The following is a 20593-nucleotide window of genomic DNA, read 5'->3' on the forward strand; positions in this document are numbered from 1 at the left end:
TATATTTACTATCCATTATGATACTCTGTTATTGGAAATTACACCAAGGCTATACAACAGCAGCAGGCTCCTGAAATAACAGAAGGCTCTGTGACTGACTCTTCTACCACTTGATTCTATTAAACAGTTGGGAGAGGCGTCTTTTTGCCCTGCTTTAACACATCAACCCTAAGACTACACTTTGAAACTTGAAATTCTCAGAGGATTAGCTAATACTAGTATTTCTTATTCTCAAAGAGAAGTGTGCCCTAAATATGATATCACATAACAATACTAATCGTTAGAGTAAACCAGAGGAAATTATAGTAAAAAAACAAATATTTTTGTGCAACTATTAGATGGCGTTCTCTTTAGCAGACAATAATTCTTAGCATAATGGTGAAACGTTTTTATCCAAAGTCATGCTTATATTATAAGGTCCTTTTCTTTGCTATTCCTTAAATGGTCTTTGTGGTAATCTCTTCTTTGCTCAGTTTTACTGAAATGATTTTCCTCTCTCTCAACCCATACAAGTGTCCTTTCCTTCAGTTTCATAGGTTTTATGCTTCACATGAGGCTTTTAAAATCAATTTTTCACACTCAGGCTGACTCACATTTGCCCATCTTTGGTCCAGGGGAAACGTGCCAGGCGACATCTCCAGCTCAGTGTGAAAAGGCACGGAATCCACTAAATCGGACATGGACAAAAATGTACCCTGGTCCACCTGAGAGAGGCGAAAGCTTCACAGTGAACACATGCTAATGCCACGAACGCAGATAACAGTGAGAGGCCTTAAGGGCGCAAAGAGCTTCAGAGTAATAATAAAAAATAATGATCGTAACAACTGTCCACACGTATAGAGCTCCTACCACATGCCAGGCACTGTTCTAAGTATTTCATATATATTAAACCCTGATAAATCCTGATAAACTACTATTATTCCCCATTTATAGAAAAGGAATCTGAGGTACGGCCGGGTTAAGTAATCCGTCCTGGGGTTCAACCCCTAGCAGTTTGGTTCTGGAGTTCAGGCTCTTAACTGTCTCACTATAGTGAGTTGTGGGGGGAAAAAGGTAAGAGGTGGGGGTCACATCTATGCAAACTAGCGGCCAGGGAAGACACAAAAATGAAGACAAGAGTAAGATGTTCAAGCAGTTTGGGGCCAGAAAGATGATCAAGATTCAGGTTACAGGCCTGAATGAATAGTTCCTATGTATAAAATAAGTCCTGTTTAGAATAGTTGGATTATAATGTTTCCATCTGTTAGGCAGTTGTAGTTCATTACTTTATTACTTCAGAGGTTGAATGCTGAGGAACTTGCTGTTTGGGGAAGGTGGGGATGCTCCCTAAACTGGTGTCATTTCAACCCTTCAGGGTTAGAATATATTTGAAATTCCAAAAGTATTCGGTTTAACTAGTACAAATCTTGGGCTCAGTTCCAATGCAACTTCAACACTTCAAGCAGGCTGGTATTCACAACTGAAGAAGGTGAGGTCAACAAGGAAGAGAACAGGGAAAATGCTGGGCAAGAATGGATGGCATTGCCACTTCTCGCCGAGCTGTCTTCTCACCATGGCTTTGTTCCTTTAATTAAACCCTTACCCATCCAGGGAAAGGCAAGGTACATGGTATGGCTCTATGAAATGCACTCTCAGAAAGACAAGTCAGTTACAATAAAGTGACAGCCCTTTAAGGTCTAAGATTATTATACCATATTTCCCTTTAACTGTGAAGAGAACTGGGGTCCTTAGAACTTTAAAAAAAAAAATTCTGTTTTCATTACAGAAAGAGAGAGGGAGAGAGGGAGACGAGGAGGGAGGGATTAAGAGGGAGACAGAGGGAGGGAGGGAGAGAGAGAAGAGACATGAATTAATTTAAAAAACTGATTGCAGGCCTGATCAGAGAAAACATCTTTTTCGAAATTTTTTTCTCCAAATGAGTATGGTATGCAGTGGAAAATCAAGTTTGAGGGAGCAAACAGAGGGATCTAAATTAAAGATTTAATAAAGTAATTTAGTAATGATTACCAGGTGCTTCTTTACATAAGCCAAGCCAGTTGCCCTTGAGTTGACTGACTCATGGCGACATCATGTGTGTCGGTGCAGAACTCCTCCACAGTTTTCAATAGCTGATTTTTCAGAAGCAGATCACCAAGCCTTTCCTCTGAGGTACCTCTAGGTGGACTTGAACCTCCGAACTTTCCATTAGCAGCCAAGCATTTACCTGTTTGCAACTCCACATTAATTGCATTCTTCTCGGGCCTAGGTTAGTTTTGGGGTTTGTTTTGCCTCCACTTTGAAAAAAATCAATAATTTTATTTCATTCCACTAAAGTTCCAAGGAGCCCTGGTGGTACAATGGTTAAACGCTAGGCTGCTTACTGAAAGGCTGGCAGTTGGGACACACCCAGGGCTCCATGGGAGAAAGAATGGGCAATCTGCTTCCATAAAGATAAGAGCCTAGGAAACCCTTTGTCGCAGTTCTGCTCTGTCACACGGGGTCCCTGTGAATTGAAAATCAACTCGACAGCACCCAACAACAACGAAGTTTTATTCAGGGTCTAGCTGAAACTACCTACCCCAGTCAAAAGGTGCCAGGCAAATTAGCTATATGTATTTTCTCCACAAGACTGAACACTCATTTTAAAACCAAAATATTACTTTTCTGCTATTAAAAGAAAATACTACTTTGTGCTATTTAAAAAAAAAAATACTATTTTGTACTATTAAGTTGATTAAACCTAAAGTAGATTAAAGTTAAAAATAATTTTTTCCTCACAAAGTAAGGAAAAGGTGGAAGTGATCTTAAATTCCTGACTTGATTTTCAAAATATTCATAAATATGCTACTGATATCATTAGACTATTCTAATTTTTCATGAAGGAGCCCTGGTGGCGCAGTGTTTAAGCACTTGGCTGCTAACCGAAAGGTGAGTGGTTCGAACCCACCAGCCGCTCTGTGGAAGAAAAGACCTTGGAAACCCTACCCAAACCAAAACCAAACCCAGCGCCATCAAGTCGATTCTGACTCATAGCGACCCTATAGGACAGAGTAGAACTGCCCCATAGAGTTTCCAAGGAGCACCTGGTGGATCTGAACTGCTGACCTTTTGGTTAGCAGCTGTAGCACTTAACCACTACGCCACAGGTGGAAACCCTACAGGGCAGTTTTATTCTCTCCTATAGTGTTTTGCATTGGGGTAATCTGCTGCAAAAGACCTCTTTAAAGTGTTGAAAAGCAAAGATGTGACTTTGAAGACAACGGTGTGCCTGTCCCGAGCCATGGTGTTTTCAATCGCCTTATATGCATGCAAAAGCTGGCTGATGAATAAGGAAGACTGAAGAAGAACTGATGTTTTTGAATTGTGGTGCTGGCGAAGAATATTGAATACATCATGGACTGTCAAAAGAAGGAACAAATCTGTCTTAAAAGAAGTACAACCAGAATGTTCCTTAGAAAAAAAGATAGCTAGACTACATCTCACATACTTTGGACATGTTATTAGGAGCAATCAGTCCCTGGAGAAGGACATCATGCTTGTCAAAGTAGAGGGTCAGAGAAAAAGAGGAAGACCCTCAATGAAATGGATTGACACAGTGGCTGCAGCAATGGGCTCCAGCAATTGTGAGGATGGCACAGGACCAGGCATTGTTTCATTCTGTTGTACAGTGGGTCGCTTTGAGTCAGAACTGACTCGACGGCACCTAACAACAATAGTGTTGCTATGAGTTGGAATCGGCTTGATTGCAGTGGGTTAATTTTGCATGCAAGTGTTTAATAAAATGTCTCAAGATATGTTACTTCACTTTCTACTTTGAAGCCTGGTCACATTGCCATTTGCACTGAATCTAAAAATCATTTGCGTACAAGAAAATTAGACTCTCTAAGGAACTAAGAAGGAACCCCGGGTGGAGCAAATGGTTAAGCACTTGGCTACTGACCAAAAAGTTGGTGGTTTGAATCCACTCAGAGGCACCTCAGTAGGTCTGGAGGTCTACTTTAGAAAAGCCAGGCTTGAAAACCCAGTGGAGCGCAGTTCTACTCTGACACACATAGGGTCGCCAGGAGTTGGAGTCAAGTCAATGGCAACTGTCTTTTTTTTGTTGTTGTTGCTGCTAAGGACCTAAGATTAAATGTTATTTCCCAAATAGTTGTGACACCTTTTCCATTTCACATATTTACTTACAACCTACTATAAAAAGGTTCTGCTAGAATTTCAATGTGAGTCAAGTAAATGTCAGAAATAAACGTCAAAGCAGGAGGAAAGGCTTACACTGTATGGCTCGGAGTCGGGGGATTATCGTTGGGCTGCTTGGTGGACTAGAGCTGTTACTGTGCAAACTTCTTCGTTTTTCCAAGTTGGGAGAAGCCTGCACGGTAATTTTGTGCTGAAAATCTGTTGGAAGAGAAAAAAAAAAAATAGAGGTTTCATGGTTTTAAGTTATTATCATATCCTGCCTTTAGCATATAGCAATAAAAGCAAAACTGCAAGATAGATAGCAAGTGTGAAGTATATCTTCAAGGTTCAAGTCAATAAATAATCCAGAGTTCAGCATATGTTAGATACAGTGAGTGAGAGACACGCACACAAACATACAAAGAAAATATTATTCCACCCTTTTAGGGCTTACAGTCTTCTGGGGAGCAGTTACCCTTATTCAGTTTGACACAATTTATAAAACAACAGCAACAACAGTACGAAATTGAAATAGGACCTGGATTTAAATGAGTCCTGGCTCTGTCACTAACAAACTATGTACCTCAACAAGTAAAGAACCTCTCTGAGCCTGCTTCCTCATCTGTTACATGTGAATAACAATATTTCTCAGGGCTGTTGTGGTGACTACACGTGCTCTCTGTCTGTTCTCTTTCTTCCCTATTTTGGTAAATCCCTACTTCAAGTCTCAACTTAAATGTCACTTCTTTGAGAAGGAGGCTTCTATTATTCCCTTAGACCAGGTTACATCTCTGCTAATTATCGTCATATGACTTTTACCTCATGACAGTTAACAATTACAGCAAATAAATAATTATTTAATTACTGGCTTAAGGTCCACTCCCTCTCCCCCAATACAATCTAGCTTCTATATGGGCAGGGCCCATTACTGTCTCCATCACTGCTCTATCCCACTCCAAACTAGCTCGGTGCCTTGCACATAAAAGGGGCTGAATCAATCTCTGTTGAAAAACCATTTTCTGTTAACATTATAAGTAACATGAGGGCAGAGATCATGTTTATTTTATTTATCATATCCCTTATTAGTTGTACATACATGGTAGATCCTCAAGTGTCTGCTGAATAAAAAATTTTGTAAGATTTTTCAACACAATCAAACTCCTGCTTAGAGTTAATTGCCCAGAAACGTACACCAGGATGGATGTTGGTACGGAACACAGAACAAATGGAAACGAAGTACCAGAGAGGCGGCTTCTTCAGTAGACTAAATAAGAAATTATAAAAGATTTAACCAGGGCAGAGCACTTTTAGTAAAGGAAAGAATGAAGCAAGACAACAGTTCAGTAGGACTTGATGACTGAGTGGACAGGGGAAGGAAAGGAGGTGATAAAAAGAAATATTTTTACCCATAAGATATGGAACTTTATTTTAGATAGGTCTAGTTAGCCATGTGATTCGTTCCAACACTACGAAAGCAAATGCCCTGTGGATGCTTACAGCAGGATGAGCCCTCCAGTCTACAGCAGAAGGCAGGTGTGTTCTTGAATGCCCCAGAACTAGAATGCAGGAACCAGGCCACAGTATTTGAATGATAAATCATCTGTACCACCGATGGGAGAAGAGATACTAAACGCCCATCAGGTAGCCCACATGGAGCATTTGCAAAGCCAAGGATGTGTATCATAGGTGCAACACCACATTTTAACAATACCTAAGATTCGGGTTCAGAGTGCTTCTGATCTTCTGAAAGTTACATACTTAACACTTAAAACAAACAAAAACTAAACCCTTTTTTTATCATAAGTATCTTTGTCTCTATAAAGCAGGAAAAGGTTGATTCTGCCCCAATTTTACATTTAGGAAAACTAACACCGAATTGACAAGTAACTGTGGCTGGCATTCATTTTTTCTTTATACACGTCAGAATAATGATTCTCCAGAAATTCACTGATGGAGACCATCAGACTTTTAAGTAAAACCTATACATGTGTTTTTATTGCTAATATTTATACTTCCTTGATCATGGGCAGAGCTAATATACCCTCAGTGGGAATAATCATTTTTGCACTAAAAGTAGTATTCTTGAAAGAATTCTTGTGAGGTATTTTACCTTCTTTCCCCTACCTACACATGAACACACTCACTCTCACGCACGCATACACGGTAGGGAGATCTCTGCAGGCTTTATGCATTTGTGAAGTAGCTGAAATTATAAAGCCACTGCTCTAGAAACAAAGCAACTTTTGGAAACTTTAAAACCACTTTGCCTTCTTTTTACACTTCCTAAAAGCATACCTTGGCTTGAAACAGACATAATAGAGAGGGGGTGGTATAAAGCAGTTGCAGAATAAATATCTCCACCACGGCTGTACTTTTTCTTTCTACAAATGCCAAGATAAATACTAAATTTTCACAAAGTATAATTTAAAGCCTATTATCCTTTATTACGCTGTCTCATTTTTAAAGCATTAATCGTCCTTATTTTGTAGCCAATGAAGGAACTCTAGCAGGAATAACTACACTTGAGTTTTACAGTAATAAGCCACCATGGCTAGAAAGAACCAAAAGATTAAAAGTTACCATCGGTTGACTCTCAAGCACAAAATTATAAGTGAATCCAATTACTGACATTTAGTAACAAGTTTCTAAAAGATCTGCAGGCACAAATATTAAGGGTCAGCTTGTAGAAATCTCAAATATGTTTCTGAGAAATTCTTTAAGCTAATTACATATGTGGAAAAATCCTACAAAAGGAGTTCAAGTAATTTGGCAAGGCAAGTCCCTGAGGGTAAAGTATCACTGCTCAATCTAATACCGATCAGATGTTTTCTTTCTTAATACTATACTATTAAACAGTGCTAAGATTTCATAATTCAAAGAATTTTCTAGTAGAAAATAACATCAGAGGCAACAAACTCCTTTGAACTTAAGGTACCAATAATTTTCTCTTTTAGCAAAATTCCTGAAGAAGAAAAATATTTCTATAGTTATTCCTCTTTTTTGGATGTCTGTTCTAAATGTACGTGTGTGTATTGTGGGGAGGCGGGGGACATAGAGTTTGGGAATTCTAATGGGAAAAAGGAGCCTTGGTAGCACAGTGGTTGAGAGATCAGCTGCTAGCTAAAAGGTTGACAGTTCAAATCTACTAGCCAGCTGCTCCTTGGAAACCCTATGAGGGGCAGTTCTGCTCGGTCCCATGAGTTGGAATCGACTCAATAGCAAGAGGTTTAAGGAGAAAAAGAAAGTTTCCATATTAGTACCAGTATTACAACAATGTAACACCACCTTGTGGACAAGAGAGGTAACTGTAATACTAAATTCCAGAAGCGGACTTCCATTCCTTCGTGATGGATTAATATTATAAAGATTTTTTTGGTTATGTTTTAACTGGAGTCTTTATTAAGTGCCACAAGGCAAATAAATGTGTAACTAAACTGCTCCCTGTATTCTCAGAAGGAGGAAAGTCAAACAGTACAATCCAGGAATAAAATAAATCTGGCAAAAATAGTCAAAAATACTCTGTCAACTTTGAATAAACTCAAGATATTAACCTTTTTTTTTTTTTTATTAACCTAGGAAACACTGGAGAAGAAAACCAAGAGTAAAAGTTTGAATCCTGAGATATTTAATCACTCTACCAATGAAGACTAAAGAATTATTGCAATTATTTCATTTATTCTTCTGAGTTTATTTCCTTTTCCATCAATTTCTCATTACTCCCTCCCCAGTTTCCCAAGGGAAACTGTGAGTATTAATTATTACGACATTGTCACAACACAGATAGAAGAAGAAAGCTAATATAACTGAGAAATGGAGAAGAAAACTCACGCTTAGTGACTCTGAATTTTTCCACCCTGTGTACTTGAAAATGTATGTCCCATCATAAATAAAATATTTTATTTTTGAATTATGGCTGACTGGTACATAAGACATTTCAGTAAGTGGTCCTCCAAGTTACACTTCAACTAAAAGCAACCATCAGAAAAGAACCTGAAAAATTATCTTTTTTTTTTTTCTTTTTCAGGGAGGTTAAAGGTAAAATCAATAAAGACCCATCATCTATTCTCGCATCAATAAACCAGTAATTAATAATGAATGCTGTATACTCATGACTACCATTTACTAGCAATTTTCTGATCAATTGAGGACATCTCCAATAATCTAAAAAGTCACATTATGCTTCAAAAAAAAAAAAAAATGCTTCAAGGCTTCCAATATTTCGCAGTAATTATTTTACAAGACATTTTTATACACCAAAAAACCTAAAAACCAAACCCGTTACCACTCAGTCAATTCTAACTCATAGTGACCCTACAAGACATAGGAGAACTGCCCCATAGTGTTCCCAAGGCTGTAATCTTTACGGAAGCGGACTGCTGCATCTTTCTTCCACAGAGTGGCTAGTGGGTTCAAACCACCTAACTTTTGGTTAGCAGCCAAGTGCTTAACCACTGCCCTAGCAGGGCTCCTTTTATATAAATGCATTTTATATAAAAAATTGTCAAGTTACTGTTGTTTAAATCAAAATGCCATGCCATTAACACACACCTTAGGAAAATTTTTTTTTTTTTTTAGTATATAATATATATATTTAGAGAGACAGACAGATATAGAGATGTAGATACTTAATACAAATTCTATAAAAGTACAGCTTACTCTTGTTCTGTTACCATTCTTTCCTGGCATTAAAAAGAATCACAAAATACAGTGAGGGTATTTGGTTTGTCCCTAAATCAAGTATAACAGAATATTAAAGAACTTCATTTAGTGAGTTAATATGTTTGCATTTTCTATTCTGTTTAATTTTTCCTAAAACAAGTAATTATTCTAAGTTTTTGTCACAAGGTTTTAAAAATGTTTTAACAGATTTCCTAGATTTGCTGGTTCATTTTTGTACCTCGAGCACACTAAACCCTCAGATGAAAGCAGCAACAAAACTGAAGTATTTGCTATATTTTGTTGAAAGTGCTAACAACATCAGTGTTCCAAATGAGCTGTTACCAGTTGACTTCTTAGATTCTCTGAAAGCAATAAAATTAATGAAACATCAGTCATTTTATTGTCTGGACTTTTACAATGCCACAAAACACTGATTCAGGGCAATCAGCTAAAAAGAAGGTCCACTTTGACTTCAAAAGAAATAAATTTAGTTCATTAATATGAAAGTCTGCTGACAGTTAAAAACTCATGAAATGTACTACTGTTTTATGCTACTTTATATATGAAAAATTAATTAGCTCATTCTATTATGAATACAGAGTCCCTGGGTAGTGCAAATAGTTAATGTGCTCACTGCTAACCAAAAGATGGAGGTCTGAGTCCAGGCAACGACTCCTCACATGAAAGGCCTGGCAATCCACTTCTGAACAATTAGCCACTGAAAATCCCGTGGAGCACAGTTCTACTCTGACATACATGGGGTGGCCACGAGTCAGTGTCAACTTGACAGCACCTGGTTAACTGGTTAATCATGAATATGAACTGAAGTAAACAACTGAAGACACTTATTTCTTTAATGTTTTAAAATCTTATTTCCCAGCTCTGATGAAACAAAGTAGCTGACGGGACACATGAAAACCGTTACGAAATCTAAGGACATAATCATACCTGAAGGTAAACTGATTCGATGTCCGTCTTTGAGTTTTAGACGACTTCTCTTAAACTTCCCCTTCCTCTTTTTCACATTAGGCTTCTCCTGGTTTAACTGGAATATCATAATGTTAAGCTCCCGCTCCAGCACATCGATCTCCCGCTCTGCAAGCTGCTGTTCACGCCGCTTTAGCAACTCCTCCTGAGACTTCTGCTGAAGAGCTGCTCGAGTTAGCTCCTCTTCCCGTGACCGCAGCTCCTGAGACAAAGATTCACACCAACGTGAGTCACTCCCGGTAGGAAGAAGGTCACTTCTCAGGCATTATTTACTTCAACACTATACCCACACTCCCCTTAGCCATTTGACTTCCGTGCACATCCGAGAAGCAAAAATTTCCTCTTCCTCTGTTCAACCAACCACCTGGTCATTCAAATCTACACAGGACAGAGCTCTTCATAGATAAGAAAACCAGGGCTAAGACCTTGGACTAAACCTAAAAAAGATGCAGAGGCTCCATCTTGCTCTTTTATCTTTATGATCCTAAAAGAAGCGTAACAAATTTTAACAACTCAACATGACACTTCTTTTTACCTCTAGCTTTGGTATCACCTGACACAGAAAATGTACATTAACACATACTAATGAAGTATAGACGTGAATGATCCATTTTAAAATATGGCCAAAAGTTAAAACTTGGCTAATTAAAGGATAATTATTCTAGTTACAAAAGACTGCAGTTGATCTTTATATAAGGACTTCCTTAGGGTGCTTCAGAGTTTAGAGATGACCACATCTTGGTAGGGATATTAAGGGGGGGAAAAAAACAAAGCTCATGTTTTACAAGTCAGCTGTGGCCCCAATGGAAATGAAAATAAGACACTTCTAAAAATTATAAGACAAAGGAAAACATATTCAGTATACAAAGAACTTTTTAGGATCACATTAACATATGGAAAGCATTATGCTAGATCTTACAAATTAGTCTAGAAAAGCTCCTGTCATCATAAAAAAAAACCCAGTGCCATCATACTTACTGCTTAAAGTTTAACTCTCCCTTGGTTTTGGTTTTAGAATTATTGAAAGTCTGAGAAACAGAAAATCTATGAATTGAGGAATATTTTAAACTTGTTAGAAATAAATTATTCAACAGTAAAACTGAGAACTCTACAAAGCTTTTAAACTATGTCCCCATTCTTATTTCATTTCTGCAAACTGTTTTGTTCTTTGGCAGAGACGTGAATATTCCTTTATTGATGAACTACTTTCTATTCTAGATTACCCTGGCAATAAATCAAGCACTGGCATGGAAATCAAGGCATCCGCAAGCCTTTATATGCTGCTCGAGACAAATTTAACCTTAATCTTATACTACCCTAACACCAACACCTTTGTTAAGCACAACAGATGCCTTCCCAGGTGGAATGTTAATCATAAATGGAGTTCTGGGCTTTGCCCAAACATTTCCTACTTTGCCTATGTAGGCCACACCGTGAATAGGCCTACTTTAAAAACACTGATTGAAGAAGAAATACTATATAAACAGAGGCTCATGGAAAAAACTATGGAGTCAAACATGGGACTAAAATGAAAATTCAAATGGACTAATCCCTCAGACTTTTTACAATGAGCTCAAAGGTAATTCGAGTCGAACTGTCAGCATAATTATCACGAAGAGAAATAAACACAGAAGATCATCCTCCCACAAATAAACAGGACAACATCAAGGAAGACTGGGGAGTCTTGATGACAAAGAAATGTATTTATTCAGATCAAACTAATTCTGAATGTGTGATAACTGTACCAAAGCAAACTGAAATTTACTTTTAAAACTTTTTTTTTTTTTTGAACTGCATGAACAAAATTGTGGGAGAAATGATTTACTTAAGAACAATTGATACACAAATCACTCATGCTGATACGTACCAGCTGATTCTTATTTCTAAGCAGACCAGTATTTCTTCATTACTCAGTGCCAAATACTATTTACTACTTGAAAATAAAAAAGGAAAAATGCTACACGTTAAAAAAAAAATCTGGAACCCATTTTTTAACTGGCGGCCTTCCCCAATCAGTTTATCCAAATTGGATTATTTTACTGTTATATGTCTGGAGACAGCAGATAATTTCTGATCAACTTTCTAATCTAATTCACCCGTTGTATGCCCTTTTGTTAAGATATTACCTCCCAGTGGTGTTGATAACAATCCAATTAGCTATTGTTAAATGAAATGGCACGTAGACTAGGTAAGGAAAGCAAACTCAATTAGGCTTTTTGTGTACCACTACTACAGTATTGGAATAAAAAACCATTTTTAATTCCAGGTCCCAAGCTAAAATGTGAATCCTCTTATCATGACTTTATGAGTAATAATAATGATAATAAAATTTACTTAAGACTTCATAAGATAAAAAAATTAAGATCAAAGAGGAAAGTAACAAAAGTAATCTTCCTTCTGAATAGATTTTAAGTACTCAAAAGTAAAGGAAAAAAAAGTCTGGGGTGTTAGAATCCTTTTGAATACTTTGAAATTATGAAGCATACAAAAAATTCTTTTAGTTGATGAGATTACTAGCAGTAATACTTGTTTAATTGCTTGGCACAGGTCATTCTTGGTAATGGAAAATCCAGATTCCTGGCAACAGATGTTAACCATTAACAGCCACATGCCTTCATACAGTGGTTCAAAGACAGGTGCACGCACAAACGCACAAAGACAGACATACAGAGATAAGAAGCCAGGAATTTGGGGAGGAACCTGTATTTATGGAGCCTACAGGCTACTGAGTAACACAGACCACAGCCAAGTCACTGCCCATTAACTCCAAGTCTGATGCCTCCCACTGCAGGCAATCAGCGAGCAAGAACGGGAGATAGAGCATGGACCTTGGGCTTTTTAACTCATCAAAAAGGACACAGAAACTTTAAGCAAATTATATTGTACATTCTTCAACTGAAAATAAAAAGGCTCAAAGATAGTGTAAGTGCTGCACTGCAAAGAGCACTATACAAAAGTCAAGTAAAAACAAAAAGCAACGAGAGCTCTAGGACAGCTCAAAAACCAGTCAAAGGATAAGAAAGAACTATAAGCCTCAAATGGAGGAGGCACAGGCATCCAGTTTTGAAGCATGCTTTGATTTTTATACCACATAAAAGAATCAATTCATTATATATCTATATCCTGCAGTTTCATGAATTATCAATAATTAAAAATAAAAAAGCTTCAAATAGCAGTAATTATTAATAATCACTTCCCAATTTCAAATTCTGTGATTTTAAGTTTCTTTTTTTCTTCAAGTTTCTCTTCCACATCACAAAACTTTTCTGTTTTGCTATTAAACATCTAATTTAAAAATTCCTGAAAATACTTTCCCTATCTTTTGAACTCAACAATCACATTTCCCAACAAATGTTATCAGAAGCATCAATATATCAAAATATCACTGACAGCAGTAATCTTTCAAAGAACTGCAAGATTTTAAAAAGTAATCCAGTTAGCCTTTTCAAGAATTATTCCTCAGAGCCTGAAGTGCCTGCTCTGGCTTCAATCAAAGCAACCACATTTTCTAAGAAGGCAAATACTTACCGAGAGCCCCAGTGGTCCGATGAAAAAGCACTCGGCTGCTAATGGAAAGGTCAGAGGTTCAAACCCACCAGCAGCTCTGAGGGAGAAAAGGCCTGGCAATCTGCTCTGGGAAAAATTACAGCCTAGGAAGCCTAAGGGGCAGTTCTACTCTGTCCTATTAGGTTGCTATGAGTCGGAATTGACTCGACCACACAAAACAACAGGCACTGTTCTAAGTACTTCGCATATATTGCTCATTTAACCCTCACAACAGCCCTGTAGTAGACAATTTCTATTACCATTTTAATGTGGGTTGGCAACGAGGGTAACACAGGGTCCAGGTCATCACACAGCTAGCAAATGGCTGAGCCAGAATTCAACCAGGCTGTCTGAGAGTTCTTGGTCTTTCTTAACCACCACACTAGGCTACTATAGATTCTGGCATTCTGCAAAAGACTTAATAGGGTGATAGGGGTGGGGGCGGGAGTAGGTTGTCTATTATATTTTTTTAGAATTCCATATAAACAACCCCTCAGTCTCTGCTTAAATTCCTTGACTGAAGGAAGCTGAAAACCTAATGCAGCCCTTCATCTCACTGTTTCAGGTGCTAGAAGGTTTCTGACTTGGAGACCAAATTTCAATCCCTGGAGTACTCTCCCAAGACATCTGACTTCTGAACTCAGAAACAAACATGAAACATATCTCCTTCCTCACCACTTGACAGTTTCCCCAGTATTTGAGGAAGGCCATTACACTCCTCATCCTATTCCGTGTCCTCCACTGCTGGCTGTGTGCTCAGATGCCCAGGCTCCTCGCCTTCTGTGCCATCCTCCTTGGGAGGCTTGCTATCCCATGATGCCCATAATCAAACACAATACTGTGGGTGTGATCTGAACAGAGTAACATGTGATTGGCATTTCTTATGTATTTATTCATAGTCAGGCCTAAACTGCATTAACCTGCTAAGTCTTCCCACCTGTTTAGATACAGTTAAAGAGCAAACTGAGAAACTGTACTTAGGTTTCTTTAATATATTTATTTAATGCTTACCAAGTGCCAAGTCAAGTACTTTGTTCAACACTGTGGATGTAAATGAACAAGAATGAAATAGTGTATCTCAGGAACTTATTATCTAGTGAAAAAGGCACACCAATTAAATGAGCAAATAATGATAAAGTATGATTCCCTGCCACGACAAGGGAAATAAAGGATACTATGATAACATACAGTTTATCTGGTGCAGTGGAGTGAGGGAAAGGAGATATGAAGAAGTGAGAATGAAGGAGCCAGCAATCATGAGGTGGGGATAAAGCTAGGGAAGGGAGGGTATTCTCCTCAGAGGAAACAGTATGTGCAAAGGCCAAAAGTCAAGAGCATGACACCAGGGCAACTAGAAGAAATGCGGCATGTGTGGGTACAGGAGACAGCGGAAAAGTAAGGCTAATTATGTAAGGAGAATGGAAGTTAATAATGAAGAAAGTTGACTCTTAGAAACAAGGATGATCAGTTTTGCAGGACTTTAGGAAGGTCACTGGCAGTGGTGAGGGGGATCGATGAAGGAAGCAGGACTGGACACAGGCGAGGACAACATGGGTTAGGGTAGTGAATTACCACTGATGATCTTTGTTACAAGAAGACGACTGTGGGTAACAGCTTAGAAGACTGGGTACCTGAGAAAACAGTGGTTCCATTATCACAAAAAAGGAAGCAGAATGAGGAACAGAATTGGAAAGCAGTTCTCTTGGAAGAAATGAGGAGGAGGTTCTAACTTCCATGTTTGGCCTGAAAGTGCTGTCAAGCCCCTTTTTAAAACTTGTCAACAGAAAGTCCAGATCCCCACCCTGGCACTCAAAGGAGCATTCAAGCATAAAGACTGCCATATTCATCTCTGTATCCTGGGATTCCAGCACCGTGCTCAGCACACAGTATGTTCAACAATATTGAACATATTGTTTGCTGAAAAAAATTTATACCACTGAAACTCAGGACAATTTCCCCAAAGACACAAGGAAGCTATGCAAAACAATTTGTATTTGGGGAAATGCCTATGACATAAGTTGTATTAATACTTAGTTTAGCATGTTAAGAACAGGATAACTTAAGAACAGAATTCTGGAACATGAGGTCTTGGTATCACACACAGTACTATATACAGCAGCTCAGGACATGTTTATGCATATATATTCAAGCCACAACTTGTTGTTCCCTCTATTGCCCTTTCCTTTCGGCTCAGGCTGGCTATGGGGTCTTCAGTGCCAGAAGCAAATATGAAAGTCTAGAGATGTGCTACAGAGCACACTACATAAGTCACAATAACATGAGCAAGGAGAATGACTCCCAGGTATACCATAATTCCACGTTTCAAGGTCATAAACTGGAATAAACACATGGACTATTGATTTAATCAAATCAATGTCCCCTACCTAAAAATAACTCTATTATTTTAGCATCACAAATACATGAGATATTAAAATGCCTCCCTAGAAGGTTACATGGAATTACTTACAATGTTGTACTTTTAAACCCACTGCCGTTGAGTCGATTCCGACTCATAGCGACACTATAGGACAGAGTAGGGCTGCCACGTAGAGTTTCCAAGGAGCGCCTGGTGGATTCAAACTGCTGATCTTTCGGTTAGCAGCTGTAGCACCTAACCACTACACCACCAGGGTTTCTAGGGTTTACTTTAGCCCAGACATTTATTGTACATTTGACAGAAGAATTTAACCCTTTGAACCATTATATATTTGAGACAAGAATAAACCTTGGTTCATCAAAATGCTCAAGTACTACAAAAATATCTCTAAAAAGACTGGAATACTTATACACTGCTGGTATGAATATAAAATGGAACAACCACATTGGAAATTGATTTGGCACTTCCTTAAAAAGCTAGAAATAGAACTACCATACAATCCAGCAATCCCACTCCTTGGACTATATCCTAGAGAAATAAGAGCCTTTACATGAACAGATAGATATATGCACACCCATGTTCACTGCAGCACTGTTTACAATAGCAAAAAGATAGAAGCAACCAAGGTGCCCATCAACGGATGAATGGATAAATAAATCATGGTATATTCACAATGGAATACTACACATCAATGGAAAATAATGGTGAATCCATGAAACATTTCATAACATGGAGGAATCTGGAAGGCATTATGCTGAGTGAAATTCGTCAGTTGCAAAAGGACAAATATTGTATAAGACTACTATTATAAGAGTTCGAGAAATAGTTTAAATAGAGAAGAAAATATTCTTTGATGGTTATGAGGGAAGGAGGGAGGAAGGAAGGGAAAGGGGTTTTCACTAATTAGATAGTAGATAAGAACTATGTTAGGTGAAGGGAAAGACAACACACAATACAAGAGAGGTTAGCACAACTGGACTTACACCAAAAGCAAAGAAGTCTCCTGAATAAACTGAAAGCTTCAAAGGCCAGCGTAGCAGGGGAGGAGGTTTGGGGACCATGGTGTCAGGGGACTTCTATGTCAATTAGCATAATAAAATCTATTAAGATAACATTCTGCATCCCACTTTGGAGAGTGGCGTCTGGGGTCTTAGATGCTAGCAAGCAGCCATCTAAGAGGCTTCAACTGGTTTCAACCCACCTGGAGCACAGGAGAAAGAAGAACACCAAAGGCACAAGGTAATTATGAGCCCAAGAGACAGAAAAGGCTACAAAAACGAGAGACCACGTCAGCCTGAGACCAGAAGGACTAGATGGTGTCCAGCTACACTTGATGACTGCTCTGACAGGGAAAACAACAGAGAACCCCTGATGGAACAGGAGAGCAGTGGGATACAGACCCCAAATTCTTATAAAAAGACCAGACTTAATGGTCTGACTGAGACTAGAAGGATCCCGGTGGTCATGGTTCCCAGACCTTCTGTTAGCCCAAGACAGGAACCATTCCCAAAGCCAACTCTTAAGACACGGATTGGACAATGGGATAGAAAATGATACTGGTGAAGACTGAGCTTCTTGGATTAAGTAGACACATGAGACTATGTTGGCATCTCCTGTCTAGAGGGGAGATGGAGGGCAAAGGGGGTCAGAAGGTGGCCGAACAGACACGAAAAGAGACAGTGGATGGAAGGAGTGTACTGTCTCATGAAGGGGAGGGCAACCAGGAGTATATAACAAGGTATGCATAAATTTTTGTATGAGAGAATGATTTGATTTGTAAACTTTCACCTAAAGCACAATAAAAATTTTAAAAAAGCCTTAAAAAATCTTTAAAAAAACAAATCCTACAATTTTAGCGCAGAACCATGTCTTGAATTTAGGGTTCTTTAATGCCCAGTAACGGTCATTTGTCACCATTCAAAAAGAGACTATGTTAACTGAACTAACTTTCCTGCTAGTTTTCCTTCAAAATTACGTGTTTTTTCTCTCATATTTTACCTTGTATGTGGCAACTTAACTGCAGCCTCAGCATATATAACATATAAGCCAAAACCAGTTGTGGTAAAGCCAATTCCAACTCATGGCGATACCATGGGTGTCAGAGTAGAACTATACTCCATAGGGTTCTCAATGGCTGATTTTTAGAAGTAGATCAGCAGGCCTCTGGGTGAACTTGAACCTCCAACCTTTTTGTTAACAACCTTTTTGTTAGCATTAACCATTCGTACCACCCAGGGACTCCATTTAACATACAAATTTTTTTTTTTCCTTCTTAATTCATCATGTTAAAAAATTCAAAATTTATACATTTTCCTGGTTCCTCCAACAAAGCAGTGGCACTGGAAATAATAAAAATAATAGGAGATGTGTATTGGGGGAGAGGTGATACCTAGCATAAAAGAGGTTTTAAAAGATAAAACAACCAAAAACAATGCAGAAACTGTTTAAATTCTGATTTGCACCAACAAAATGCAAAGATTCAAATCGTGATATTTGAAAGAGTACTCAAATACTTACATAAACCAAATATTATATATCCTAAATGACAGGATTATATGATATTAAAGAATTATTGTTAATTTTCTCAGATAGTAATAGCAAGGGAGTTATTTTCAAAAATCCTTAGCAATTCAAGACGCATACGATTTATGGGTAAAATGACCTGAATCTAGGATTCTATTTAAAATATTCCGATTAAAAAAAAAGTAATGACGGGGAAGAGAGAGGAACAAAACTGGCAGAACAGTGGCAATTACTGAAGATGGTTAATATACACAAAGGGTTTATTATACTATTCTCTCTACTTTTTTTTGACATTAGAAAATTCCCCTAATCAAAGTTTGTTTTTCCAATTATACATTTTGAGTACAGTTCTGTTTTGGTTGTTTCTTTAACCTGAAGGCAAGAATCCATAAGTATTGATGTCTGAAAATATTTTAGAATGATGCTAACAGTGGTCCTTGGCTCATAACTTTCATAATCTTCATAAATGTTAGTAATAATACAATTACAAATATACTCCTATAGGTGTATGCATATGTATATGCATCTGTGTGACTATTATCTGCATATACTCGTATAAATAAAGCACAAAGGGGCCATAATTATGGACAGTCTTAGACACAACCAATCACCTCATGGGATTGGATTTCTGGGTTTGAAGGATTAGGACCATAGTCTCATGGAACATCTTGGTCAACTAGTATAATTTAGTTCATAAGGTATATGTTCTACATTCCAATGTGGTGAGTAGTGTTTGGAGTCTTAAAAACTTGTGAACAGCCATCTGAGATACAACTATTAATCTCTACTCCTCCAGAACAAAAAAGAAAGAAGAAAACCAAAGACTCAAAGAAGAAACTAGTCTACAGGACAAACAGTCTACACTAACCATGGCCTCATCTACCCTGAGACCAGAGGAACTAGATGCTGCCCGGCTACCACTACAGACCATTCTAACCAGACTTACTGGTTGAGACTGGAGGACTTCCCAAGATAACTGCCCTGATATACTCTTCAAACCTTAAACTGAAACTAACCAGAGGTCACCTTGTGGATAAATAACAAATTGGCTCAAAAAACAGTATCACCTGAAAGTACTCTGTTCCTTTAAAAACATCACCTATATGAGACCAAACAGTCAACAATTAATTTAAAACAAAAATGAGAGTGTAAGGGGAGAGGGAAACTAGATTAATAAAAATAGAACCACCAGAACGGAAATAATGAGAATGTTTATGCATTGTGAAGAATGTAATCAATGTTACTGAGCAATTTGCATAGAAATTGTTGAATGGGAACCTGAACTGCTGTGTAACCCTTCACCAAAAACACAATGAAATATTATTAAAAAATACATATCTCTCACCTTTTCCTTTGTTCTCAACTCATCAAACATTTGTTGAATTTCCAGTTTCCAATCATCTTGCATGGAATGAAAAGATTCTTGAGGCATCTCAGTCATAACGGCTCCTTCGATAGCAGTCAATTGTTCAAGAATTAAGGCAAATGATGGACGAATATGAGGGTCTTGTTCCCAGCATTCTAAAATAAACCAGAACCCATTAATTCCATCTCTCGGCATAATTCAAATGAACTCCAACAAGAGTTTCTAAGAAATGTTTTATACTGAAATATTTTTTTAATTTAACATTTGTCATTCTAAACCATCAGTCCATGACATAAGTGTCTACTGAAGATTTTAAGAACCTATTGACAATGACTTTTAATAATTTATTTCACAGAGCGTCCATGTCAAAGGCATGTATAATTACTGTTAGATGAGGCTGTTGTTTTCAATGTTATATTGCACTTAATATATGGCCATGTGGGTTCCATGCCTTACCATGAACTCTGTGTGTGAGGGGCTTAAGTTCCCCTGGAAAGATGGCTTACTGCTATAGGGTTATATAACTCAACCTAAGAAAACCAAAGACTCTGAAATGTCATAGGCACAAGAGAAGTTCTAAGAAAGAGCTTAATAATGTAGAGTAACGTGCTTACGGGATGAGTTAAAATTTTAAAAAAGATAAGGATCAAACAGAAAAGGTCATGGAAAAACCATGACAGTTAAGACTGTAAAACATTGATGATTACTTCATCAAATTTAAAGCAGCAAATTTGGAGCTGCTTCAATATTGTGTTTGAACTCTACTAATGTATTTGGTGAAACTTTTTATATGTAAATGAGTCAGTGATAAAAGAGGACTGTTTTAAGTTACTTAGTTCATCACAACTTTACCTCAAATCTTAGATCAAAGGCAAGGTTTCTAATTCTTAATAGAGTGTAATTACCAAAGTATTTGAAAATTAGAATCACAGAAATTATTTTTTTGGTTAAAAAGAGATGTACTTATGACTGACTTCCCT

General features: G+C 37.8%; 1 protein-coding gene across 1 annotated transcript in view; it reads right to left on the reverse strand.

Moving 5' to 3' along the window:
• MAP3K21 (mitogen-activated protein kinase kinase kinase 21) overlaps window positions 1-20593 on the reverse strand; it is a 68123-nt gene that overhangs the window by 16310 nt on the left and 31220 nt on the right. The window contains exons 4-6 of the mRNA XM_049868190.1: window positions 19593-19768; window positions 9763-10003; window positions 4252-4374 (exon numbers count right to left, since the gene is read on the reverse strand). Coding sequence (XP_049724147.1) covers window positions 4252-4374; window positions 9763-10003; window positions 19593-19768 — 540 coding nt within the window. The remainder of the gene's footprint in view (window positions 1-4251; window positions 4375-9762; window positions 10004-19592; window positions 19769-20593) is intronic.

This window comes from Elephas maximus, chromosome 24 (genome assembly GCF_024166365.1).
Source record: "Elephas maximus indicus isolate mEleMax1 chromosome 24, mEleMax1 primary haplotype, whole genome shotgun sequence".
Lineage (NCBI taxonomy): Eukaryota > Metazoa > Chordata > Mammalia > Proboscidea > Elephantidae > Elephas > Elephas maximus.